We start from the raw sequence: 26,872 nt of genomic DNA, 5'->3' as shown, positions 1-26,872 counted from the left end.
ACGTTCTTTCAATATAAAAACTTCTCTTAAATCGCAAACTATGATTCAAAGTCAAGCTTTATATGACTAGTAATAGATTAAAGATACATATATACACAAGTCATTTGCTAATTACGATAAAAACATAAACAACAACATCACAAGCTAACTAACTTAAACGTAAGCCCTAATTGAATTGAACTGTTTTAACAATAATTAATCTAATGTGAAATTTGCAGCAGGCATTTCAAATAGTTTGCCTTGGCGCCCGGCGCCATCATGTACTTGGAGTTCCAGTCGTGCTCGTTAATATGCAACACCTTATAGCCCATCATTTCCAGATGCTTGATCTTCAGCGATTCGGGACCACGCAACGCAGTCAGATCGTTCTCGCAGAAGGAGTCCAGCTTGAGCAGCAGAATGGCCACCCTGGTAAGAAATTAAATATTTCATATTAGTTTTACTTAGATATAGACTTATTAACGGATATTCCCCGGCCTTGAATGGGAAAAGTGTGAAGTTAAAAATTCATTTGAACCCCAAACGCTACGCTTTAAGTCAATCTCTCTACTTGTGGATTTCCCGACAAATGAATTTCATATTTGAAGAGCTGTAAACAGGCTTTTTCCTTGCGGGAAGTAAACCTCGCCTTTGCGTGCATCTTCACCCTATTATTCAACTACAGCTTCCCAGCTTTTATGCTGTACTTTGACTACCCATCCGTCAGTCAGTCAAGCAGAACAGTTTTATATATATATGGTTATATACTTGGTTATGCGATCCAAGATGGTGACCTCCACTGGCGGCGCTGGTATGAGCTTCTTATCCTTGTCGAAATGTATCACGAAATCAATTTGATAGCCATAGGGCGTTGTGTGATTGCAGCGAAAATAGTTCTCATCCTTGAGCAAATCCTGCAGCAGACGTTTGACATCCGCACTAAAAGCGCTGGGCACAAGCGGTTCTGAAAGCGAAGCTTCGGTTAGCTCGGTCAACTGGGATTTTTCTAACTACACACTCTTGCTGAGCTGCGCCTCCACGTAGTTCTGCTGAAACCAGGGCACATTTGTCTCGGGCAGATCCAGGCAAACGGTGCGATTCAGTTGCATCACGCGATTGAGCACCAGACCCGGATAGGTCGCCTTGGAGTAACAGATTTGTATCTCATCCTCAATGCGCTGTATGAACTTGACGCAGAACACTCGATTGACCAGCTGCTCCGGAATGGTCTTATAGAAGCACAGCGCCAGGCACGACTGCACCAAGGACAAACCGCTCATGTGATCAAAATCGCTGCGAAATTGAAGAGAGAAAGAGAACGATGAAATTATCAAGTCTGAAAGATGGCATTCAAATTGGAATACATACCAAATTCCAAAGTAATGCCTCTTTAATGGACTCAATTTTTGAAGGAGTGGAAAAGGATAGTCAAAGGAGGAATAATTGTGTTTGCTATATGAGAACCGAATGCGGTTTCTCTAGCTGATCAAGTTGTTGTTCAAGATATACTATATTGAATGGGTGTATACCCTGCAAATAGAAGGGAGAGCACATTGGGACGCACCGTAGTAGCACCAAAGCAGCATAGTCCAGGGCGTCCAGCGAGGCAGGCGTGTAGCCCAGATTGTAGGCACAGGTGAGCACCTTCTCGACGGTGTCGCCCGTGATGTGCTCATGCTGCTGGACGATATAGTCGAACATGGATTCCAACAGGCCGGGCACAAAAAAGTGCGAGGCATTAAAATTATATGCCATTTCGCGCACCACACGCGAATTGAGATCGTTGCACTGAAGGGTTTTGTAATGCGCCAGCGCCTGATTATACACCTGGGTGTTCTTCAGCGCTGCAAAGGATTAAGATACGATTAGGTACAGGCGTTGTCAAGTTGGTGGATGGACTCACTTTTGCGATGACTTAGTGTGCGCACCAGAACGCTCAGATCGCTGGCATTTAGCGGCTGCTGTTCGCTGTTGCTCAAATGCCGCTCGGCACAGGCAATCAGAATGCTGTCCATGGTGGACAGCTGCATGGCCAGCAGATGTGGCACATGCTGGCGGAAGCGCAGCTCGCAGGCGACCTGCATGCCGCGACCGAGCAGAAAACAATCCTGTATATCAAATTGTGGCGCCATGGCGAGCATTTTGCTCAGCAGCAGATTGGGGAACTTCTTCCAGCCAAACGGCGTCTGGCCGTAGGCCAAGACAAATGAAGCCAGCCGTGCGAATTTCGCTGGCAATCTGCCAGCCACATCCCGCTCAATAGCATCGAGGCACATGCGACTGAGCGTGCGTTCCACGCTCTGATGGCGATACGTGCCGCCAAGATTATTGTTGAAGTTCATGTAGCGCTGACAATGGCGCAAAAAACGCAAATGCCGCTGCCCCTGGGGATCATTTGTCAGCTCACCAACCACCGCCGACCAGTAGGCATCACAGTAGCGCACATCGGCAATCTTCAGGGCGCGCAGCACACTGAAGAAATGGCCGCTTGCATTGGGCAGCTGCCAGGCGGCTTTGGAGTGCAGCAGCTGGCGGAATTGCTGTATGTAGGCATCGCGTTGCTGCAGCGTGGCAAATGGCACCGCACAGGAAAGGGCATCTGGCGTGGGCTCCTGCTGCAGCAGTCGCTCTGTGGCCATTTTCAGTGGCTGCACCAGTGCCACCGGCTCCTGATGATGCAGAAAGGTGCGACATACGCTCTTCAGATCGCTGGGCTCCAGCGTTGGCAGGCAGCTGCGCAACGCCAGCAATAGCTGGCGTATCAAGGCCGTATTTAGATGCGACCATCGGGGCATATTGAGCATATGCAACAACTTGAGCAACGCCTTGGGCGTGTCACTGGTCAACGTGCCGCATTGCAGCAGCTCCTGGACGCGCTGCTTAAATGCCGCCAGCAGTTCGGCATCGATTAGCGTATGCAGCTGGAACAGGCAGGTGGATAATAGACGCACATCCTGCTCGCTGAGGCAGTTGGCCACATGCCGCTCCAGATGTGGCATAAAATTGCGACAGACCAGCGGCGTAAAGAAGTCACGCTCCAAATTGATGGCCACCAGCAGCCGGGAAAGTGCGGGCAGCGGCACCAGCTCCTGACCCTCAGCTGCTAGCTCAATTATATTTAGGGCACGCAGCAGAATCCGTTCCAGCGTGGCATCACTGTTGGGCACGTGCATTTTGCGCAGATACAAATAGCAGCAGCTCAGGTCGTTCACATCCATGGCGGCTACTATCTGCGGCGTCAGAGTCTTGGGCACATGTTGCTGCAGTTGCGCTGTCAGCGCTTCCTTCTGGCTGGCCGCCAGACGCTGATAGCGTGACCAGAGCAGCGACATGCACTGTACCTGATGCGTAGACGGCAGCTGGCCTTGCGCAAACAAATCCAAGAGCTCCTGTGGGCTACTTGCTGCACTCAGCCGCAAACTGAGCGCATCCTTATGCATGCTTGTTGATTCGCAACAATCCTCCAGCTCCTCCAAGCTGCTGAGCACCTGTTGCTGCTCCACTGTGCCTTGGATATCGGTGCTAGACGCACGTCGCCTGCTGCAATTGTGGGAAATTGGAAGCGGCAGCAGCAGCAGCTGCCCAGTTGCTAACCTCGGCTCGCACAGCCAGGCGGCGTCTCGAATGGGCGGCTTGGCGCCATTGTTTACATGCCGGCGCAACAGTTGCAGTTGCCGCATTTGCAGCAAATATTGCAGATACTTGCATGGCGCACGCGGCAGGTAGTTTAAATACATTGCCAAAATCGCAATTTTTATACAGAAAAAATTTGTTAAATAATAAACAAATTGCGACTTGTGAAATGTGAGCGCGGCGACCAACAGCCGTTATGGGTGCTGCCAACCTGTGCGGCAAGCAGCTGTATGTTAATGTACTGCAGCCCTGTTAATGCCCAACAGCTGTTTATGCCAAAATGAGTAAATACGGTTCATTTGTGTGAACAAAAGAACTAATGGCAGCAAATTCAAAAGAACGTAACTCAAGCGAACAAAATTCGCAATGTTCATTGGCTCAGCTCAGTGAGTAGCTGTGTTTTCTTCACTTATGAGCAGCTCACAGCCAAAACAGACACAACACTAAAATGTTAATATAATGTTAACCCACTTTTTAATCTTCAGCTTTAACATTTTTAAGTATTATGTGCAAATACGGTGTATGCAAATATAAGAATATAACTATTAGCAGGAACTTGTTCACTGGTCCAGTTCAGTGATCAGCTCATTTATGCTCACTCATGAGCAATTGGTTTTTTTTTTTACAACTTTCTTGACGGGTGCCCCTAATGCTTGAAATCAAAACAAAAAGCAACTCGATTGGCAACCTTTAATGAAATTAAATTGAAATAATGTCACAAAATCAGGTGATTGTGCTGCAGGCAGGCTACTCGTACAAGGATGCAAACGAGGCGAATGCAATGCGCGCCAACTGCAGCTGCACGCTGATAAGCTGTCGCGATGGCACCAACATAATTGTGGACACCCTAACCGCCTGGGATGGCGACCAGTTGAAATCCTTGCTGGCTGCGCAGGGCTTGCAGCCGGCCGATATAAATGTGGTCGTTTGCACACATGGGCACTCGGATCATATTGGCTGCAATTATCTATTCCAGGAGGCGCGTCTGCATATTGTCGGCTCGTGTGCATCCAATCGTGATCTTTATTTTGAGCATGCCGGCGCACTGGATGCGCATGGCGAGGTGCTGGTCGAGGAGACGCCTGGACACACGCTGAGCTGTGTCTCGGTCATAGTACACAATACAAAGCTGAACGGCACGGTGGGCATTTGTGGGGATCTGTTCGAGCGGCGCGAGGACATAGACGATGCACAGATTTGGAAGGCTGCGGGCAGCGAGGACGAGAAGCGACAGGCTCAAGAGCGGCATCGTCTGGCGGAATTGTGTGAACACATTGTGCCCGGACACGGGCAAATGTTTGCCCTAAATGCCGAACTGCGTAGAAAACTGAGAACTTGTGTAGAACTGAGAACAACGTAGCACATGGCAGTTGCTGAAGGTTCCTAGTGATAGGGTTTAGCAAGCTATGATATTAACATTATATAACGACTGCTTTTTTTTTTTTTTTGTATTTTATAGGCGCTTGTATGTTTAATTCAAATTTCGTCTTGCACTCGTTTCGTTACAAGTTTTTTTTGGTCTCAAATTTTTACCGTTTAAGCGAAGCTATGTTTCATAAATCAATAAAGATATTGCCTATTTAAATGCGATACTGTTAGAATAAGGTTTGGCTACTGCTTCAAAATTTCTCGTCAATTGCAGCAACAAGAGTTGGCTGCATAAAAACCAAATAAAAAAGTATCAAATCTGAAACATAGCACCAGACACCTACAGCTCGAGATAGGAAGATCAATTAACGAAGCAAGCCCATCCACATCCCAAACATAAATCCAAACAACAACAACAACAATAACAGAGACAGCAACATCATGAGCCAGGCGTCCTCGAGTGCATTCAATACACACCGTAATCGGTATTATAATCCTGTCTCCCGGATACAGTCGTTGATACAAAATCTGGATGCGGAACTGATAACACTATGCAAGCAATGCTCGCTGCCAAAGAATGTCGCCAGCAATAGCCAAAACGGTCTCATATCGCAACAATCGGGCAGCCAGCATCAGACGAGCGGTAATAATCTATTGGCCCAGGCGCGCTCCACGACCCAATCCGCGACTGCAACGGCCGGCTTGGCGCCGGATGCGCATAAGCGTCAATTGCGTAATACCTATCGGACGCGTGTTATCGATGCCTATCGAAATCGCCGCATATTTACCGTTTATGGCAACTATCATACGGTTAGGCGAGCGCTTGTCCGCCGCGGCTGGCTGGAGAAATTGCCGGCTACTCGGCATGCCAAGCTGCAGACCATGTCGGAGGATTCACTGCTGGAGCATGCGCGACGCGGCAATGATTATGAAGCAGTTGTCATATCGAAAATGATCAACAATTTTCCATCGTTCTTCATTTGGCAGAGTAAGGCACAGAGGGATTTATTCCCGGAGGTGAAGCCATATCGTAATCGGGTGAGACGCAGTCAATTGCTTGACTTCTCCACCAAGGTGGGCCTGGTCGGTTGCGCCGAGCAGGAGCGCTGGTTTCGTGAGGACGGCGTGTGCGGCATGAGCTATCCACGCTTCTATCGATTGGGCGCCAATAGCATGGAGGAGCGTGCGGCGTTCATTGAGGATTTCCACCAGACACAGGCGCGCTCTTTGCTACGCTACCTTAAGGAGCACCGTCCTGCCGATATGGTGGACCCTGAACATGGCGCCGTGCTGAGCATTACGATTGACTTTGCCCTGAATAAAGTGAAGAACATGATCAGACAGAAGGAGCATTATTCTCTAGATGATGCGCGCATCAAATTGCCAACGCCCACTGAAATGATCGAGAATCAATCGTTCATGGTTCAGTCGACCAAGGTGCTCCACGCGCATGCCAGGTTCAAGGTCAACGAGAAGGTGATGGCGGAGTATGCGCGCCTCGCTGCTCAATATCTCGATGAGATTGAGTCGCTCCGTCAGGATTATTGCTGGGATGGCTGTCGCAATTTGTGGATACTAAAGCCTGGTTATCAATCGCGTGGCATCGGGATCGTCATACGTAGCTCTCTGGATGAGATTTTGCAATGGACATCTAACAATCAGAACCGAAAATATATTGTACAAAAGTATATTGGTGAGTTTTATGATATTTGCCATCTAACTGGAAAGGATTCAAATGTCCTTTGCTTTTGATCGCAGAGCTCTTAATACGCTCAGATCATAATACTTCTCGCTTCAAAATGAAATCTTTACCAAGTTTTGGTAAAAGATTATCTTGTTATATGCATTCTATGTATATTATATACAATGTCCATATTAATACAATATATATTGTAATATTATAGATGTTATTATATTATTTTATATATATTTTTATTTTATATTATTAATATTTTTATATTATATTATTAATAATTTTATATTATATTATTAATATTAATATATTAAATTATATGTATTATACACGCATATTATACATATATATATTACATTTTAACCATAGCTTAAAATTCGCTTCGTGAACATGAATTTTCTCAGCTTTAAACTCTGAAATGGATTTAAATCTTGAAACCTCAACTTTCTATCAAATTTTAATAGAACTGTTTCATTTATTCGATTTTTTATATATCTTTTATTTTTTAATTTTTCAATTTTCCGAATAAGTAACCTTTGCATATTTTCAACGTTCTCGCTGATTCTGCTCCGGGCTTAAACCAAGGCTTTGGCTGGTTATCTTCGTGAACGTGGTTTTCCACAAACTATAATCCTGATTTGGTTACAAACCTTGGATCCTCAGCAATTTTTAATATGACTATTTAATTTACCACAAATTATTTTTATATTTTACACATTTTTGAAATGATTTTTTCATATTCTAACAGGATTCAAAGATTTGCAATTATAATTTTAATATACATATTTATATTTTAAATAGTAAAAAAATCGATTCAATGAAACTCTTTCAAACTATGATCAATTAGATATAATTATGATATATGAGCTAATCGATGAACTAATCATGGTATTTAAAATATAGAAATTACGATGTTAAATCGATTCGTTTTACAATTAATGTAAAGCGTCGCTTTACCTTACATTACAAATTATAAAAATATAATATGCATTATAAAAAACTGAAACTTTTTCCTTTTTTTTGCTTTGGCCATTTCTCAGAAGTTATTTTTACGAGAGCTTCTATTCTTTCCCCCGAAAATAGTCCAATTATTATTATTATTATTATTTTTATTCCTCGACCTAATATTTAAATTTTATTTTATGCATTACCTTTATATACAGTACAGCTAAATTTGTTTTAATTATTAAAAAATTATTTTCCTTTTTTTCAGAACGTCCATATCTCGTTTATCGCACCAAGTTCGATATTCGTCAATATATGCTGCTTACCATAAGCGACTCTCAGGTGACAATTTGGACATATCGCGATTGTTATTTGCGCTTTAGCTCCCAGGAGTTTACGATGGATGATCTGCGCGAATCGATACACTTAACCAACAATTCGGTGCAGAAGCGCTACAAGAACAAAGTGAATCGTGATTCGCGTTTACCGAAAAACAATATGTGGTCATTGGATCAATTTAAATGCCATTTACGTCATGTGGGCGCACCGGAAGGGACATGGTCAAAAGTTTACAATGGGATCAAACAGAATCTGGTGGCTGTTGTTTTGGCCAGCCTGGACGAGACGGAGTTGGTGCCAAATGCATTCGAATTATATGGCTGCGATTTTATGTTGGACGAGCATTATAATCCCATACTGATTGAGATCAATTCGACGCCCGATCTATCCGCTTCCACAGAGATAACAGCGAGAATCTGTCCATTGGCGCTAAAGGACTGCATACGTGTGGTATTGGATGTGCCGAGGAATCCCTTGGCCGCAACCGGCCTGTTCGAGCGCGCTTTTCAAGTTAATTACAATGTCAACAAGGAGGTCGACGGTACCAGACCTCTAGAGCTAAACGGTACGCAAATGAAACTGTTCCAATCGATGCCAAAGCTACGGAATAGTCCACGGACTCGCCTGCTGCGCAAAATACTGAACAATGTCAGAACAACGACTAGTCGTAAGTTGGGTAAGGAAAAAGTTAAAACTTCATCGTTGCCGACCAAGGTGATTGTGGGAAAAATGGGAATGAAGGTGAGGCACAACAATCTAAATATTATATAGTATATAGTATATATATCATTTCGATTTGCCCCTAGAAACTGACCAAAGCGAATTCGAGGGTTATTCACGTGGGCAACAAAACACTATTGAATTCAAAAGCGCGCGAGAATCTAGCATTACAATATACGGCACCCAAATGACAACATCTGGTAAGCGATCGCCTATGCAAATTAACTTTTATTTAGTTTTAACTACTAATACGGCCTTATCGTTCAATAGCATCAGGCAACTTGTACATAGACCCAAGCTTGGCAACCATCTAAACTGCTAACAATCGACTAATAACTTGTTATTCCATTCATTGAACGGCTTTTTACAGCTATCGATCGTTAAAGTCGCCAACAAATTAGCAAATTAGTACATTTTCAACTAGACTCTCAAACAATAAGTAAACGATTTTTTTTCAGAACAAATCAAAAAACATATCATTGTTTTGTCAAACTCTATAGAATAAAGGTATATATGAAACTTAAAAAAATAAACCCAATCTTATTACCCAAACCCCGCAATATTAACAAACTAACTCGAAATTTAAATAATTATTTTTTTTTATTTCCACGTTCTTTTAAAATTACATCTGAATTTGTTTACCAACTGGTTCTTAAGCACGCAATTGTTTAAAATATTTATTTGAATTTTTATGAGAATTGTACAAAAATTCTTTCAGAAATTGATAAAAATATTCGTTTTGCCAAAAATGAGACAACTATTCTATTCTACAAACGATTTAACTGTTCAAAAGTCAGTCCATTTTGAGAATGTTAAGTAGGGCTGCCAGGGCTGCAAGTCGGGTTTGAATCTAGCCGGTTCAAAACCAAATTTTAAAATTTTGTTACACTTTGAGCCAAAACGAACCATTTATTAGACTTAAAAATGGATTGGTTTAAAGTACAAGCTTTTAAGGGAGGTAGCATAAAAAGTGAATATAAAAATATGTAAGCTTGATTCTTGGATCGAATAGAAATAAAATTCGAGACCGTGAACCAAAAGACTGACAATTGGGTAAAATGTTGTACATAGTAACCTAGCTCCACGGATGTGAAAATCCAGGTTCGTGAAATTAATCTTAGTTCAAGGAGTTGGTTTAAACCGCGAACCGAACCACTGACGATTTTTGTTATATAAAAACTATAAACTTTTTCAAAAAAACTCGGAATTTGTCTTAAATTGAGGCGAAGCTTGGAACTAAATTTCTTAACATTGAACGGAATCCAGAACGAATTACCCCAAAACTTCACCATGAATATCCTTTCGTTCTTAGGAGCTATTCAATTATTGAAGTCAAGTAGGGGCATTTATCAAGAACATAAGCTTGATACTGAAAAAGTCTAGGAATATTTGAAAGTTTTCAATATTAATTTTGAAAGAATTTACATTCTTAGAGATTCCTTGTACTTGCATATTATTTCGCTTGAGAACGGTTTTGGCTGCTGCATCAAAATTAGTTTTTGGAAAATTTAGAAATAAATTTTTAGTGGATCTAGCATCTAATAAATTTATTTAATTCCTAATTTCCGGAAAAATAAAAATGTATTCCTTCTTTAGATTTGGGAATTCGAAAATATTTGGAAAATTTGGAAGCACATTTTTGAGTGGATTTGAAATCCAAGAGATTTCTTAAATTCCAAAATTATTTTGTTTGAAAGAGGTTTTAGATTATAGAATCAAAATGTATTCCCACTTTGGAGGATTTGGAGTTCTTATATATTTAGATAATTAAAAAGTAAATTTTTGAATTCAAATATTTTCTTTGAAAATAGTTTTGGTTGTCGAATCAAAATGTATTCACTTTTAAGATTTGGAGTTGCAAAATATTTGGAAATCGATTTTTGAGTGTTTTTTTTTATATCGTTTGAAATAAGTCTTAGCTGCTGAACTAAATTTAATTTAAAGATTCGAGATCTTAAATTAAGAGATTGTAACGCATGCGAATATTTTTTGTAATGTATGCGAATATTTCTTATATACGGATTGTATTTATGCGAATATTATTCCGTCTGAATATTTGAAATTCTCTCATATACGGATAAACGTTGTCTCCAGTGGTTGGTTAAGTGGGTGCTGTGTGTGTGGTTGTGGGCGGTTCAACAAGTGGGAGGTGGCACTGTCAGCAATGTGTTAACGGTCAATTTATGATTGCTGGTGGCCAGTGCGGCGGTGCGTGGACTAATTGGTGGCGTCTGCGAGAGCTGCAGCTCGCTGGAGGCCTGCTTCATGGCGGACACGATGGGCTCGCCACGATGCAGCGCCTGCACCGAGATGCTGATGGGCAGCCGGGGTCCATACGATCTGCGCCCAAAGGTGCGTCCAATGGCATGCAAGCTGGCCGAGCTCTCGATTTCGGATTTGTTGCGCGCAAAACGTTGTGAGCATTTGATGCCGTCTAACAATGTGCCTCGGGATCTCGAGCAGCTATTGGCCGTGTTGCTGCTGCTGCTGTTGTTGTTGTTGTTGGTTATGCTGCGCAGGCTGCGCCACTTGCGCTCGCTGTTGGCTGGCGCCGTGGCCGGCGCACTGGGCGTCTCCTGTTTCTCGAGCAGATTATCTGTGGCATTGCAGGCATAATTTTTGATAAGTATTTTGAACTTTTTCTCAGTGCCCTCCGCCTGTTGTTGGACAAAGCGTGGACCGCAGCTGCGCTGCCGCTTCGGTGGCAGCGCATTTGTGGCAGCTGCCTCTGGAGCGCCTGTCGTGTTGCGCTTGTGTGTGACGCTCAGCAGCTGGGTTATGGAGCGACCCGCCTGCTTCAGCAGGTACGGACAGGGCGTTGCTCCTGCTCCCGCTGCTGCTCCTGCTCCTGTTGGAGGCGGCGGCGGCGGCTTGAGCGTGGGCACAGCTGTTGCTGGCTGTGTGCTGCTGCTAATGCTGCTGCGACTGCTGCTCAATGGCTCCACCATATATTTCTCCATATATTCGGTGGCATTGAAGGTGGGCATGGCGCGATGTATGCGCGACATATTGGCTGGCGGTGGCACAATTGCGGCACGTTGCCGGAATACACTGCTCGTGGCCAGGCTGCGCTCCTTGCGCTGATGGTGCTGCTGCTGCTGCTGATGATGATGATAGTAGTAGTGGCCATGGCCATGGTTGAGCTTGTGCAGCAGCTGTTTTCCCTTCACAAACAGATTGAGGCCCATGTAGGCGGGCGTGGGCGGCACCACCTGACGATAGGCCAGCTCAAAGTTGCCCATATCCGATTTGGGATCCAAGCGGCGATCAATTACGACTAGAAGAAATGATCAATATTAGATGTTAGGCTCAAGTCTTATCGAGACGTCTGTCTGTCTGTCAATCTTTGGTGAAATAGATCCTCCACTTTTGGCTGGAGGTGCATTCGTGAAAGTAGGCTCAATCGGACCACAAAGAATGAAGAGATCTGTTCTGATCTCACTTCTAGAAACAATATCTTTGAAGTATCATATTATATTGCCACTATAGAATATATCGTTATATAAAACGTATCATGTATTCATCTGTAGATCATCGACAAGTCGAAGATGCTTTTGTACTCACCCTTGACCACATCCTCCAGGCACTTGGGACACATGCGCGCCGTCACGCTTGTCGTGGCGCCCAGATCGGGACTTGAATTGATTTCGATTAGCCACGGATAGAAGTTCTCGCATATCATGAAATCGGCGCCAAATAGCTCAAAGGTATTGGGTCGTCGATCCATATTCTCCTGGGATGCCAGCATGGTGCCCACTATGGCCTTACGCATGCCCGGATATATGCGCTCCAGCCACATGTTCGACTTGCCGATTTGCCGCAAATAGGCCTGAAACGAATAGCAGTCCCACATATTCTCGCTGGGCAGCCGCTTGTCCCGCTTGCCATTCGTATACTTCTTCTGTATCGCATAGTTTGTCAGATGCACCGATTCGTGATGGTTGCTCAGGCTGTATTCCTGCGAGCTGAACCGCAAATAGCTCTCGCGATAGAACCAAACCACGAGGGGCTGTGTGTTGGTTATGAGAAACCATTGGCGTATATCGAACTTGGTTTGGAAGACTATTAAGGGTCGTTCTTCAAGAGTGTTTTTTGGGGAAGAAAGTAAATAAATAAATTAGAGCGATAATTGGTAAGCTTGGGCGGTCAGATTTAAATGAAGAGCTATGAGAAGAGTATAAATTTCTATTGGGAAATTCTAAAATGATTAACAGACTAAGAGAGTATAGAGTGTAGGGTTTTTAACTATGAAGATTCATTTATATTATTTCCATTACTTACGTACATACGTAATTTTGAACGGGAAGAAAGAAATTGTAGAAAAACTAAAACTTATCATTATGTAGGTTTAAAATTTAAAAAGTCTTGCTAACTTTTAGTACCTTGGATCAACTTTTCTTTTGTTGCTTGTCAAGAATATCATTGAGCGCTTAATTTAATTAAAAACTTTTTGTTATTGGAGTGTAGAGTCTCTAGGTTAAGTGCTTAGTCTTCTCTGGTCTTAGTCTCAACTTGTTAGCTATTCGACTAATAATGATATGGAATAATGATATAAAAGTTGTGTCAGGATTTTAGTCTTGATTCTTGAATCTCCAGTCGCTTGAGTCTATGCCTTTTACTCTATCTCCGAGGTCTTAAGTTTATATTTTCTTCTCTCCAAGCTCCAATTACGATCTTCTTTTTACTCCCAATACTTGAGTCGTAACTCTTCGGTCCTTTTCACTCTCAGCACTTCTTTTAATGCTCTCGTCTCTCTAGGTTATAATCTGGATATTTATCTCGATTCTCTAGATACTTATCCTTGATTTTAAGTCTCTAGTTTTTTTCGAATCTTTTGTGTCTTAGTCTCCAGTCTCTCCTTCCTGTTCCCTTTTCTCTTTGTTGCAGATCTCCGAATTCTTTTTTTCTACTCTTAGCCCTCTTTTCCATTATCGTCACTCTTTTATCTCGTCCAACTCATTTTTAAAATTTTCCTTATCTATAGAAAGTCTCTCCCATCGTTTTTAATTGTTTCTATTAAGCTAGATGCTTTTTTTATTTTTTACTTTTATAGAAATTTAAAAAAAATAATGAAATACTCTATAAGTTTGTTTGTCAATAATCTCTAGTCTTTGTGCTCTATATTTCGACCTTTACTCCACACTGTATACTAATAGCTCTCCATTCTATTTTATGGGTTCCAGTTTCTGGCCTGTTGCCGCTGTAAACCTGTTGCATGAACTACTTCTTTTATTGACAACGAAAACCCATAAAACAAATTCGAAATTCTACCCAGAATCAACAACAGACACAACTACGAGTAGCTGCGCTTTTCAGCCAAGTTTGTATGCATTTTAGCTTAGCATTTGCATACATATATGAATATTTTGAGTATAGGTATTTCTGTACAATTGTGTGGAGCATGTGCGTGCCATGCAGTCACGGGTAGTAGGAAACTTGGTAGGTTTGCGCCCAACTGCCAAGGCATCAAAAGCAACAACAACAACAGCAACATCAACAACAACAATGTCAGCGGCCTGATTTTTGACCCACTTTTGCTGTGTTTGTTTATATCGTTTTATTCCAGAGCTGGAATATATTTAGTAGCATACATATTTGTGGCGAATTTTAAATAAATCATATGGAAGGAGCCCCCGCATTAAAGTTGTGCTAATAAATGGCAATAAATAGGGTATCACAGAAACAGCATAGTTTGGAAAAGGTTTTAAAGTTTGGAAAAAGGTTATCCATGACACTTATTCTTTAATCAGAGTCTAAAATCTATTAAAATAATGTTCCTTTATACTGAAGCCACACTGCCATAAACGTAGCTCTTGACTAGTCTAAAAAGCGCAATTTAGTTATTTTCCCAGGGTATCTGGGAAAGGGTTAACCATTAAATTTATGTTTTATCCGACTCCTTAATCTGTTATAATAATGTTCCTTTTTATTGAAGACATTCCAGGGTATCTCGAGGTCAAACATTTTTAACTATAGCATTCTATATGGGCACTCTTCAAGGTGTTTCCAGGGTATCTACTAGTCTGGAATACCCATTTTAGATCATGGTTTAGCTATGATAGTTTATTTTAAATGGGTCAAGACCTAAATCAGCTAAAGTATTTTATAGGGAACCTATAAACATTTTAAAGGGTAGCTCCTTTATCTTTATCCGTGGTATCGTCAGGTCAAGCATTCTATTTACAGATGTTTATCCATTGTATTTTATGGTCGTGCGTCCTTAACAAGCAAATGAATTTGTTTTGGATCGAATACTTTTAAAAGTTCGCACTTCAAACTATTTACAGGGTATCTACTAGTTGACTATGCTCATTTCCAATATACTTAATTAATATATTTTGAACATTCTACTGAGTTGCTTTGCATCATTTGCTTATCTACAAGGTACCAATTTACAGGGTATCACCTAGTCGACTATGCTCATTTTTAAGAAATTTAATTTTTTATATTGAACAGTCTAAGTCTATTAACCTCCCTTGCATTATTTGCTTACCTAACTACATCCCTTACAGGGTATCTTAGTGGGTAAATATTTGTAAAATAAAATCAGAGATTCTTCTCTTGTTTTCTTCTTTACATACCTATATACTTTTGCACCACATAGCGACTCTTGGAGGCTATCGATGGATTCACCACGCCCAAGATTTTCTTGAGGTTATCCATTAGTAATATGCCACGCCCACGACATTTATTTGCCGGCTTGACAATCCACAAATTCTGATAGCCATCGAGGCTGTACTGTGGCCAATGGACCTTCATTTTGTCCACCAGCGTAACACAGCTCTTGACCATGTGCTCGAGCGACCGTTGGCCGTCGTGCTGGATGCGTCCATCCTCGTTGACCAGCTGCTGGTGCTGGTAGAGGAACGCATCCCAGTCGTGCTCCCATACCTTGGGCGGATCCTCGTAGTCAATGTCATTGTGCTGGCAGCTGTCGATGTAATCGCCCAGACGCTTGTAGGCAAAGTCTATCGAGGAATAGGGTATCTTGCCGCTGGGCGAGAAGACCGAGTCGGCGCCATGTTTATGATACTTGCAGAGCATGGCCCGCAAATAGGCCACGCAGGCGGTTAGCTTGAAATTGTCGACGAATTCACCCAACTCCTCGGGACTCCAGACATTGTAGCAGCGCGGAAAATACATCTCGGCCATGCCCTCCTCGAAGAACCAGTGAAAATCGCGCAGTTGACTGCACAAACCCTCCTTGGAGGTGAAGGGCGCGCGATGGAATTTATTGATGGTCATGCCGGGATTCTTGGCCTGATCAATATAATCGCACTTCTCCTTGCGATTGGTCCACAGAAAATCGACGGGCATATGCTCCAAGAATCTGGACATTATATTCCGCTCGCACTTGAGCACATACTGACGCCTCGTTTCGCCCGCCTTGCGTTTGGGCAGCCGCTGCGTCAGATCCTCATAGGTCATCTGACCCAGTGGCACCACCTTGCGATGCATGTCCAGCTTTTCCACCCAACCTCGCGCGAGCAGCGCATTGCGCACCGAATTGAAGCAGCCGCGTATGGTAAAGATTTTGTTCTGCTTGGCCGCCTCCTGGGCCTTGCGCCGCAGCTCGTTCATGCGCTCCGTGGAGATCCAGGCGCGACGTGCCACATAATTGTTGGGTGCGCCCAGCTGCCGGCTGGCACAGTTCTCCTTGTTGTTCTCCTTGCTGTTCTCCTTATTGCTCTCCTTGTTGTTCTCCTTGTTGTTCTCCTTGTTGCTCTCCTTGTTGTTCTCCTTGCTGTTGTTGTTCTTGTCCGGTTTCTCGGCGGGCACACTCGCTGGCGTTAATGCAGCTGTTGTGGGCGTCGCTGTGGGCGTGGCACTCGAGCATTTGTGCGGCTTTAGTGCTCCATTGAGCTGCTCCTTGCTGCCATGCGGCTCACTGCTCGGACGCGTCTGCTTTTGGAGCAACAACTCGTGCATAGCGTACCCGCTGAGCTATGCCCCACGACTAATTCGTGGCCAGATGCGTTGGCAAAGGAAATGCAAATTCAAATGCGATTTGCCACTCCGAACGCAGCGCGAATCGCTGACTGACTAACTGACAAATTGCCTGACTGGGCCACTGGGTGATTTGGGGCTAGAGATGGGCGCAAGTCGTGCTCACTTTATTGTTTGCACGACGTGCTCGGGCCTTGAAATTCATTTTCGTGCTGGCTTCGTGCGTGCTTGGGCCACACAACAAAAGCACGAAAAATAAAGGCACGATAAGGGCACGAACGATCGTTAAAAATCATTTAAAGAAAACAAACAAAAAGTTTATTTAAAAATGTCTAGTTGAGTGTTGGTTAGATTATTTCTTATTTCACAAGCTGAGTTACTTAAAAAAATATCTTTAAAAAGTTGCGACAAAAATTTAAGAATTTAAAAATCGAAATATATTTATTTTTTGTCTCGTGAATTTTTCGTGCTCGTGCCTGGCTTGCGCTCATCTCTAATTGGGGTGTCTGTGTGTGTGTCTGTTAATTTTGACTACGGGCGGGGGCTGCCTGGCAACCATTTGAGCCAGTTGAGTTCATAACTTCAGTTTCGGCTCAAACGACTCTATTAATAGCAACAAAGCCAGCCAAAAACTCCTATAGGTATAGGTGCTCTTCCATCCGGAGCGGGAGCGGAAGCGGAAGCAAACGCTTTGAAGGAGCTGGAATCGCGTCATAGCCTTAAGTGCTTCTCGTTGAGAGTTAGAATTGGATAAGGTCGACTTGAGTGAAGGTTTGTTGGCCTATCTCTGGGCTCTGACTTGTGTGCTGTGTGACCTTAGTGACCTTGGGTAGTCCGTGGGGATTATTGAAGGAATTCGTAAGAATCTGAATGAGTCCGATGCAAAATGATGCACATATAGAAATTTATGATGGGAGATGAAAAAACAGGGTTAGGTTTAGACTATTTTTGTTTTTACGAAGAATCTTTTCTTAAAAATAGAATGATTTTTTAATATATTATTACAATAATATATAATAAGATCTGTTCTTAGTGGGCCACGAAAATATGCTCATGACGGGAAAAAAGTATAAAATAGAAATTAAATTAAATTAAGACAGTTTAAGAAAACAGAGTATGATTTGATTAAGTTAGAAACAAAAAAAAAACCTATCCATGTCAAAACTTAATCACGATCAAAGAATTTTAATAGATAAGGAAAAATTTAGGATACTAAATATTTTATTATAAACAGCAGAATCTGAAAACAGGGTATAAATAGTTAGGCTACGATAAAAACGAATTTTATGACACGGAAGCAAATCGAATTTGATTATATATAATAATAAATTTAAGATAGCGCCCAAGAAAGGCAGCTATAATTCGTTTCAAATTTGAGTTAATAATCTTTTCGGAATTAATCTTCGGCATTTTCAATTCCCTATTCCTAGAGGAAACATTAATGTTGACTTAATAAAAGGCAGAAAGGGAGAATTAAAAAAATTTTAGTTCACGGGGGAAAAGAAAAGATTAAGATTAGAAAAATAATTGAATATGATTAGTTGGTTTTTTTTATATTTGATTTATTTATTTTATTTATTTATAATATTTCGATAAGGGATAATATTTTATTAGTTATAGCTTATATATTTTATTTGATTGTTTTTACAATATTTTGATAAGGGCTTTGCTAAATGTTTTCAAGTTGGGTTTCAATAAAAAAAAAACTTTTATTTTTAAATTTATTTTTTATTTTTTGATAAGAAACTGAAAATATTTTAAGTTGGGTATTAAAAAGTAGCTTATATTATTTTTTTTAATTTAATAATATTTTGATAATAAACTAAAATCATATTTTTAAGTTGAGCTTCAATAAATAACACGTTTTTTTTATAGTATTTTGATGAAGAATTTTAAAAAGATTATAATGTTTGTTTGTTTTTTTTATTTTATTAAACTTTTGATATCTGGGTTTAAATATATAACGTATACTGAGGGAAGCTAATATTCTGTTAGTTTTTTAAACGCATTAAGCTTAACTTAGATTTAATTATAATATTTAATATAGGTAAAGTTGGGGACTTTTATTGTTGGGGAGGTTATACAAAGTATTCGGCTAGGACCCAAGGAAAAAAGTGAATCTGCGTCGTGTTCTGACATTAAATGCGACTCACTTGTGCTCACATCAGTTGTTCTTGTTGTTGTTATTGTTGTTGTTGTTGTTGTTGTTGTTGTCTGCTTTTGACTTCATGTTGTGGGTGTTGTTTGGAATCGGTGTTTGTCGTCACAGGTGCTGCCAGGCCTTGGTGACGAGCGCGGCCCATATGAATGCTCGTTCGAGCGAGAGAATTCGACCTGGCAGTGGGTCGTGCGGGTATCGTCTATTTGCGCAATTTGTACAATGGCAGCCTTTTCAATTATTTGTAAAATAATCAAGTTAACTGTCACCGCAAAGGGTTACCAGGGGTTGGGAGGGAGGGAGGGGGGACAGGCTTTACGTCAGGCAATCCCTTGGCTTTGTCTATTTCCTTTTTTTTTTTAATGTGGGATATTTAGTTCAAGGACGTTTCAGCCGCAAAACTTAATTTGCGGCAAGTTTCAGCACAGGTTGCGACTTGCTATGACAGGTGGCAGGGTGTTGGGTGTTGGGTGTTGGGTGGTGCCAACCAAACCACACGGCAACACCTCACATACGTCAAGGCGGCGGCGTCGGCGTCGGCAACGGAACTATGCCGCTTGTCGTGTCCTTGCGTGTTGTTCAAGTTTTGCGAATCTTTGGCTCAGACTATTTTGTTTATAGATTACCTGCTATTTAGCGTATAGGGCAAGATACCTTTGCTGCTTCTTCTACATATTGTTGTTGTTGTTGTTGTTGTAGTTGCAAGTGGAACGGTAATTAATTTCGCTTCAATCGCTGATGTAACAAAAATCTGCTTAAAACAAGCAGGCGTGCTGTTGTCGTCGGGAGTGCACGACTTGGAGATACCCTGAATCATAGCAAGTATTTTACTTCTTCCTTTCTTCTCTTCTTTAATAAATGCGTACACCAAAATCTTGCCAGTCATTCTCTAGGAAAGGTGATCTTTAATAACTTGGGTGTTTATGATCCGAACTTTATGAAATTTTTGAAGCTGAAATATAGAAGCAAAACGTGTGTATATACCAAATCGAAATGTTCTAGCTAAGATTTTTCCAATTGGAATCGGAATGTGTGTTAACCATATATGTAAATACTCTATAAGAACCGATACCCCTCCCTCTTCCTCTCCTCCTCCCTCTTTCTGCCCGTTACATACATTTGCCCAAAAACATCAGACTCTCTTCATACTCATTTCCAATGGGTTCGGCGTATAAATAGTTTTTGCGGCAGCTTTATCGCTCTGGGGTAATGCGAGGCAAAGCGCTTTATAAACTTTCGCCCAGTTAAGGCGGAGTTGTTTAAAAGTTGTCTATTGGGGTCAGGGGTGTTTACGATTAGGGGGGGGGGGGGGGGGGAGACTGTAGAAGGAGCGATGAAAGTGATATGAACTGTGCTATAGGACAATAAATAAAAGTTAAAAACTTTTAATTGTACCAATTTTATTCCAAATAAAGTAAAACTTTGCGAACGTTTTAAATTGGGTCATTTATAAATTATTAAAATTATTGTGTGAATATCTAGCACAGATAAGGCATTTTTTGGATATTAGAAGACGCTCCTTTAAAAGTTTATTTCGTTTTTGTCTTGTTTAAATGAATCAATCAATTTTTTTAATTGTTTAATTTGATTCAATCAATCATGAAATAAAGCGTTAATATTCCATTAAGCTGAAGAACTAAGATAACTATTCTTAAAGTAGTTTAGATCATTTTCCGAGTGCTATAGTTGAAACCAACAATAGAGACTGTTTTCTGACCTACTCATAACATCTCCAAGATAACTTATATTTTCTAATATTATAGGAAAAAATATATATATATCCCTCCTTTCAATCTTCGAGAGTTTTGGTCCGAAATTGTATACAAATTGTGATCTTTAGCTATCTTTTACAAACTTTATATAATTTCAATAATTTTTAAAATTTTTATTTATGTGTTTTAATAAACATAGTTAACTTTTATTATAAGATACAATTTCTGTAGGATATATCATCTTTGAATTAATTATATTTTGTTTTTGTGCCGAACCGAATGGGGCCCAAAAACCTCTTTAAGCTCAAATCCGCTCCTGTTTGAAATGCAAAACTTACGCACAATGCATTGAACCCAAAGCGCAAGAACTTTGCGTGTTAATCGAAAGCTTTTAGCTGAGCAGCAAACGCATCGAAGCTTTTCGCCACATGCAAAAGTGCTGTGAAAAAATAACAGAGAGAGAGCAAGAGAAAGAGAGAGAGAGAGAGAGAGAAATAAAGTCCAGTTGCCCATGATGCTCGGCCAGGCCGAACGCAAATGGACGAGCGCCGATTATCCATGCACGAGCGCCGCGCGCCGCGACCCGAGCGCCGAGAGCCGAGCGTCGCATTTGCCGAGTCGCGACGATGCAACAAATATAAAATTCGAAACGCTTGGAAAATGTGAAAGCATTCATAACGGAAAACTCCTGACGTTCGGACGTGTTGCGTCGTGCTTTCCATCTCTGTCCACGTCTTTCGCTGCTTGTGTTTTGTGTATTATTTCTGTGAGCGCGCTTCTTGTTCTTTTCGCGCTCACCTCGCTTCTTACTACACTTACTTATCTTTAAAAAATCAAAAAAAAAAAAAAAAGCAAACAAAATAATCTCCGAAAAATACAACAAAATTCGCATTCATCTAATATTAGCGTTATTTTGCCGCGTTTTGATTTTTGCACTGTGCACAACCTTGGAGATTTTCGCGCTGGAAACGAACAACTTGTCAATTTAACAAGTGCAATAAAATTCAAGTATTTTTACAAGCGCCATTTGCAATGTGACTTTTTAAGTGCGCGTGACCCGCCCGCCGATTGTACTTTGTTGTGTTGCCAAAAAAATAATAAAACCAAAAAAAATCTTGCAAAAATCTCGAATTGATCAAAGCGCTGCTACCCCTTAAAAAAAAAGAAAGAAAAACATATAAAAAATCTGCAAAGTGGGTTTCCAAGTCGAATTTGGATTATTGCGAGGGAAGCGCAGCTGCTGTCAATACCACGAAATGGGCACTATTGGTGAGTACCCCTATTCAAAATTACAACAATTTATCCGTAAAATTAAAGTTATTTTTGTAGATATTTTATTTATGTTTCTAAAAGAAGTATGCTAACATTTTGTGCTTAATTTAGATATTTTATTATTCGAATTGAGAAAAAGGCATGCATCAAAATGATGACCAACAAATATTATCTAAACTTATATGAAATTCTGCAATAGATTGGGCTAGATTTGGGGATCAAGGTCCACCTAAAAGATAATCAAATTATATTAAAATCTACGAACGTCAGGCTAGAGTTGGAAAGATTCCCCCATTTTATTATCTGTGCAATATTTTTATTCCTTAAAGTTTGTTCTGTAAAGTTGTGGCAACAGGTTTATTGGGGCATTTTTGATGCGTATCTCTACTTAAAATTAAACAATTTATCTGAAAACTTATTGAAAGTATTTTTGGAGAGAGTGATTATTGGCTTAAGTAAAGCTTTTAAAATATGGATGTATACAAGATGTTTGCTAAGGTTCTGTGTTTAATTTAGATATTTTATTTTCGATCATTCGAAAAAAACTATTCATACGAATGAAGATCAAGAAATCTGATATAAAATTCTTTTATACTCCAAATGAAGTCAAGACAATTTATCCATGAATTTATTTGAACTATTTTTTGGTGAAAGAAATTATTTGAAAAATTATGCCTGCTCAATTTATGTGGTTAATTTAGATATTTATTATTCAATTAAAGAAAAAGTCATTTTATTAAAATGAAAATCAAATTCTATTAATTTGTGCTATACTCCCATGACCGGATAATTTATTCTTTAGATGTGAAGATTTTTCGTGCATTAAAAGAGGGATTTTTAACAAGAGCTCATGTTACGAAGATAACCAGGATATCTAAGCCTACATATATTGCTTCTATTATGAGATTATGATATGTAATATAATATTTTGAAAGACATCAGATCTTATCTCAGATGCTCAGAAATTTATGCAACTGAATTACTAGATTTAGTTGAATCAATGAGACTTCAAAATTGTTTACTTTTCAAATGATATAAACTCTTTTATTTTTGGAAAATTATAAGTTAATTCGGTATTAAAATGTTGACAATATAAAATCCGCTCTGAAATCGATGCGATTTATTAAATTTTATTTTTTAGAATTCAGTTGCAATTTCTATATTTGATTATTAAGTTATTATAATGAGGTTTAATGTGGAATAGCTTGCTTAATTATTAATTATTGTTTTATTTAATAGTATTTTAAAGATTTTTGCACTTTTCATGCCTGTTTGATTAAAAATCTTTACTCATGCAGTTAAATTTGTGGTGCTTTTTAGAATAATTAAATCCTTCCAAGTTTTGTTTTCGAATTAGTTTATTATTCTTAATTAATAGTGTTGATTAACTTCAGTTGATTTTATCCAGTTATTCAATGTTACTTAATTAAACTAACTTGGCACAAAAATGAGCTGAAATTTAATCTGCTTAGATCCGGCTTGAACATAAAACTTAATAACATTGTATAAATAAACCCCATTGAAGTAGCCTAACAATATGCCGGCAAAAAGAAAGGAGCAGAGATTCTATTCTATTATATTTTTTTCTTTCAATTATGGGCGTTGCCATATCCTGTTTGTGTGCGTGTGTGAGTGTGTGTGTTTGTTTGCTTTTCAATTATCCTGGCTAAAAATAAACCAAGCACGCGCAACAACAGACCCAGCCAGAAGCACAGCAATAATATTGGCGCTTTTCAACACTCGCGCGACAAAATGGCAAACGACGTCATTATGATAAACATGGTCTAGGTTCCGGCCGCTAATTCTATCAAAATTCTGTTTATCCAAATAAATAAAACCAGTGAAAAGTGAGAAAAAAAAATATAAAAACCTGCCCGACCTAAGTCATAATCGAATGACGCACGCAGTTGCGACGCCTCTGATTTCTATGCTTTAGTTAAAAATAAACCATATAGACGCGATATGCATACACAAGTGTGTGTGTGTGTGTGAGTGTGTGTGAGAGTGTGTGTGATTGTGTTTGTCCAACGTGTTATCCTTGAACAGGCAGTGTCCTTTCGGTGGCACACCTCACCGCACCTCAGCCGGCCATCTTTTGAGATACAAATGCGCTTTGATTGCCAGCCACAGTCGGAGGAGGAGGAGCAGCAGACAGTGCCAACCACTTGGCTCAATGGGTTCGTTGTGCCGTGGGACCACAAGTGTCTGTCAGGCGGGAACGGGAACGGGGCGGGGCCGGGGCCGGGGTCGGAGGCGGTTTTAGAAACGGGGTTTTTCATCTGAATGTTGCCACTTTGTATGCCATTTGTTGTGCGTGTGTCCCTGCCTCTGTGTGTGTGGGCGTGTTCTGTGTATGCTGGCCTCGATGTATTTGACACGCTTGATATGCTGCTCAATGCTGTTTGCCTGTTTGCCAGCCCGGCGCGACCCGACCCTGCCCGGCCCGGGCATCCGAGCGAACTTCTCGTTTGCGTCACCCAAAAGTTCAGAGTTGAATGTGACCATCGATTCTACAAAAGCCATTGTCTTTACCAACACTGCGCTTTAGGTTTTTGCAACAAATTACATTAAGTGTTAAGAAATGGCAGAAAAACTTTGATTTATACTTAAAAATGATCTCTTTAGTTTTCTTACAAACATTTGGGTGAGTCTTAGGTAAATCTTAGTTTAGCTAGATAGCTTTAGCTGAGGAATATTTAAATATTATTTTTATGAAGCTATAATTTTAAAAATTTTTAAGATTATTTTGTATTCTTTAATCAAATATTCTTTATATATGGTATATATGTATATATTCAAATTATATATATATATGAATATATTTTGTAAAGGAAACATGACATGCAGTTACCTTCATAAGTCAGTAGTTGTAAAAATGTGGCAGTGTTGTACAACGCCTAGGCTTGCTCATCCAATGCTTTCCCAACATTTATCGCAGCAATATCTAATTTGAAAATATGGGTAAAAGGGGTTTAATGGTTTTTTCTCATATTGTTTTTCTACAACTTTCTGGCGTGCATGTTAAAAAGGCCTTACAGTGTTGTAAAACACGTGAGATTCTGCAAAAAAAGATTTTATGGCAAAACTTTTTGGAAAATCCTACTTATTTATATTTATATTTCACACTTATATTTTGTCCATTTGACAAAGCGTCAGTACACTATATAAAACATAATTTCATTAATAATTTGTTTTATTTGAGGAGTTATTTTAAGTACCCAAATCATGTAGCTCAGTGTAATTATGTGTAGCTGCCTGGTTTTACGCATTTGCACTTGACATTTGCGCAAAGTTCATCGGTAAATTGTTGTCATTAGCAGCAACGAAATTATAAACCACAAAATTTATATACACGCAGAGTGCTCTGTAAGAGGAAGCCCAAAATTGACAAACCAGTGAAAGATCGCTGAAGGTCGCTGCTCAATAAACAGATTCCATTGACTCGAATATTAAGTACAACAATAATACATAGACAATTACGGGAGAACATTACGAGCTCTTAATAACAATTAATATGATGGCAGACAATGGCTACGGTTTCTGAATAAAATTCAGCTAATGGCCAAGTTAATGACTGCGTTAAGCTGTAAGCAAATATTTATAAGGACAATGAGAATGACGTTGAATATAATTTCTCTTCCTTAGCCGAGAGTGTAATTTAGTGGGTATTTTAATTTTGTCATGAACTGTGTAACGCATAGGTGAAGACATCCCCATAAAGTATATTTATTCTAGCCTAGCGACCCAACTTCCTCGCCTGAAAGATATACGAAATACATGCTTCTCTTGGAATTCGATCAATTTAACCATTTCACACTTTATTTCAACAGTAATTTGAGAACTCACTTGCAGCTTGGTTAAGTGTATTTTCAGACTCTGCTAACATATTTTAGGTTATCAATCTTGTCATGCATACACATGAGCTTCACAATGGGACAGGTGGGTTTCGGCTTGAGGCATTTGCAGTATACGAACGAGTTCATTAGAAACTCATGAAAATCCTCATTGTTGGTGTCCGCTTTGAGCAGCTCGCGATAATCCTCGACGCTATCCAAGCTAATTGGATCCAATTGATGCATATAGCATTTCATTTTGAGCACTGCCGAATGGAAATAATTAAAGATATCGGTGACCATTAGCTTGTGGCATTTAATGCTCCGATGATGTTTATCGCCCATTATGAAGGGCGTCTCCAGACTGCGATCCAGTTGATTGTAGGCCTCATAGAATCTCTTACACTCCAGATGGATATCTAAAACGGCGTGTTTCATGCTATTGCTGCGTATCAAGGATTTACATAGCATTGCATATGATTATATAATGTATATAAAGACTTTACTTGGAGCAACGCATCACTTCCAGCTTCTCCTCGTACTCATTGATAATCGTCTCCTCGGCGGAGAGTGTATACACCTCGGGATAACGACAGCCTGGCGCCGAGCTGATCAGTATCAGATAACGTTGGGTTAACAGCCACAAGCGTTCGATAATTATTTTCTGTGTCTCGAGTTCGCATTGATAGAACTGATAATAATCACAATAACGTTTCTCCATATCGACCAATAGACCCAAGATTTCTGCCTCCTTTTCGTAATGATCTTTCAGCTGCGGCGTCAAATGGGCTTCCTCGTCCTTAGACATGATTTATTTTGTGCTAATTGTTGTTGTGTGTAGAACTTTAATACGATATACATTTTTTACTCAAACGGGACACAAAATGCAGAGCATATCAGACTAAGTTTAGTCTGGTACAATTTGTAGCTTAACTTTTAATTAAAGTCCAAACGTAAATTCTCGCTATTAATTAAAATCAAGCCCATCAATTTGCGTTCGACTTTGATGTTAAACTAATTTGTGGCCGTCAATAAATTAAGTTCATGAAAAAGGAAGACCAGAATAAGACATTTGAATTTAATGCTTTGTGACTTTAGACAAATATGTGGCATATAATATGGAATGCTTCAATTTAGAGAAATATATGGCATATAATATGGCTTGTCTTCCTTTGGGAAATAAATAGGAATGCTTTAAGGCTAGACGAGCTGAAGATACCCTATAGGGTGATGATAATAGTGTTTTATTTTATATAAATTGTGGGATATTTTT

At 40.2% G+C, this 26,872-nt stretch overlaps 6 protein-coding genes across 8 annotated transcripts in view; 3 read left to right on the top strand and 3 right to left on the bottom strand.

Annotated features, from left to right (window-relative positions):
* Window positions 1–39: 39 nt before the first annotated feature.
* Window positions 40–3,820, bottom strand: LOC135439421 (FAST kinase domain-containing protein 1, mitochondrial). Its single transcript, XM_064698148.1, has 5 exons — window positions 1,883–3,820; window positions 1,544–1,823; window positions 998–1,272; window positions 748–943; window positions 40–408 (listed from the first exon to the last, which is right to left on the bottom strand). The coding sequence occupies exons 1-5, from the start codon at window positions 3,714–3,716 to the stop codon at window positions 201–203; spliced, it is 2,793 nt and encodes a 930-aa protein (XP_064554218.1). The 5' UTR covers window positions 3,717–3,820; the 3' UTR covers window positions 40–200.
* A 431-nt stretch (window positions 3,821–4,251) lies between these two features.
* LOC135439419 (metallo-beta-lactamase domain-containing protein 1) lies at window positions 4,252–5,197 on the top strand. Its single transcript, XM_064698145.1, has one exon. It carries the CDS (start codon window positions 4,325–4,327, stop codon window positions 4,970–4,972), a length of 648 nt encoding a protein of 215 aa, XP_064554215.1. The 5' UTR covers window positions 4,252–4,324; the 3' UTR covers window positions 4,973–5,197.
* On the top strand, window positions 5,106–9,210 carry TTLL3B (Tubulin tyrosine ligase-like 3B). 2 transcript variants are annotated; one of them, XM_064698142.1, is made up of 5 exons: window positions 5,106–6,673; window positions 7,887–8,698; window positions 8,764–8,877; window positions 8,948–8,963; window positions 9,010–9,210. In XM_064698142.1, the coding sequence occupies exons 1-3, from the start codon at window positions 5,422–5,424 to the stop codon at window positions 8,866–8,868; spliced, it is 2,169 nt and encodes a 722-aa protein (XP_064554212.1). In that variant the 5' UTR covers window positions 5,106–5,421; the 3' UTR covers window positions 8,869–8,877; window positions 8,948–8,963; window positions 9,010–9,210. The 2 variants fall into 2 exon arrangements, with proteins under 2 accessions (XP_064554212.1, XP_064554210.1); XM_064698140.1 differs by having other exon boundaries at window positions 5,107–6,673; window positions 8,948–9,210.
* The window catches only part of meng (meng-po), a 38,081-nt gene continuing 19,988 nt past the window's right edge, over window positions 8,780–26,872 (top strand). The window contains exon 1 of one of the 2 annotated variants that reach the window (XM_064698143.1): window positions 8,780–8,877. In XM_064698143.1, the coding sequence (XP_064554213.1) occupies window positions 8,865–8,877 (13 nt within the window). In that variant the 5' untranslated portion in view covers window positions 8,780–8,864. Of the gene's footprint in view, window positions 8,878–21,628; window positions 21,764–26,872 lie in introns of those variants that run through there. The other variant, XM_064698144.1, reaches the window with a different exon arrangement.
* On the bottom strand, window positions 10,799–16,790 carry TTLL3A (Tubulin tyrosine ligase-like 3A). The gene is made up of 3 exons (XM_064697865.1): window positions 15,259–16,790; window positions 12,242–12,754; window positions 10,799–11,954 (listed from the first exon to the last, which is right to left on the bottom strand). Exons 1-3 carry the CDS (start codon window positions 16,604–16,606, stop codon window positions 10,813–10,815), a joined length of 3,003 nt encoding a protein of 1,000 aa, XP_064553935.1. The 5' UTR covers window positions 16,607–16,790; the 3' UTR covers window positions 10,799–10,812.
* Window positions 25,559–26,490, bottom strand: LOC135439068 (uncharacterized). Its single transcript, XM_064697694.1, has 2 exons — window positions 26,106–26,490; window positions 25,559–26,044 (listed from the first exon to the last, which is right to left on the bottom strand). The coding sequence occupies exons 1-2, from the start codon at window positions 26,405–26,407 to the stop codon at window positions 25,636–25,638; spliced, it is 711 nt and encodes a 236-aa protein (XP_064553764.1). The 5' UTR covers window positions 26,408–26,490; the 3' UTR covers window positions 25,559–25,635.

The sequence above is a fragment of the Drosophila montana genome, unplaced genomic scaffold (assembly GCF_035044405.1).
Source record: "Drosophila montana isolate Dmon_TW-CO22-7 unplaced genomic scaffold, ASM3504440v1 contig_402_1, whole genome shotgun sequence".
In the NCBI taxonomy this organism is placed as follows: domain Eukaryota; kingdom Metazoa; phylum Arthropoda; class Insecta; order Diptera; family Drosophilidae; genus Drosophila; species Drosophila montana.
The sequence above is the reverse complement of the archived record's forward strand: the minus strand, read 5'-3'. Positions and strand labels throughout refer to the sequence as shown.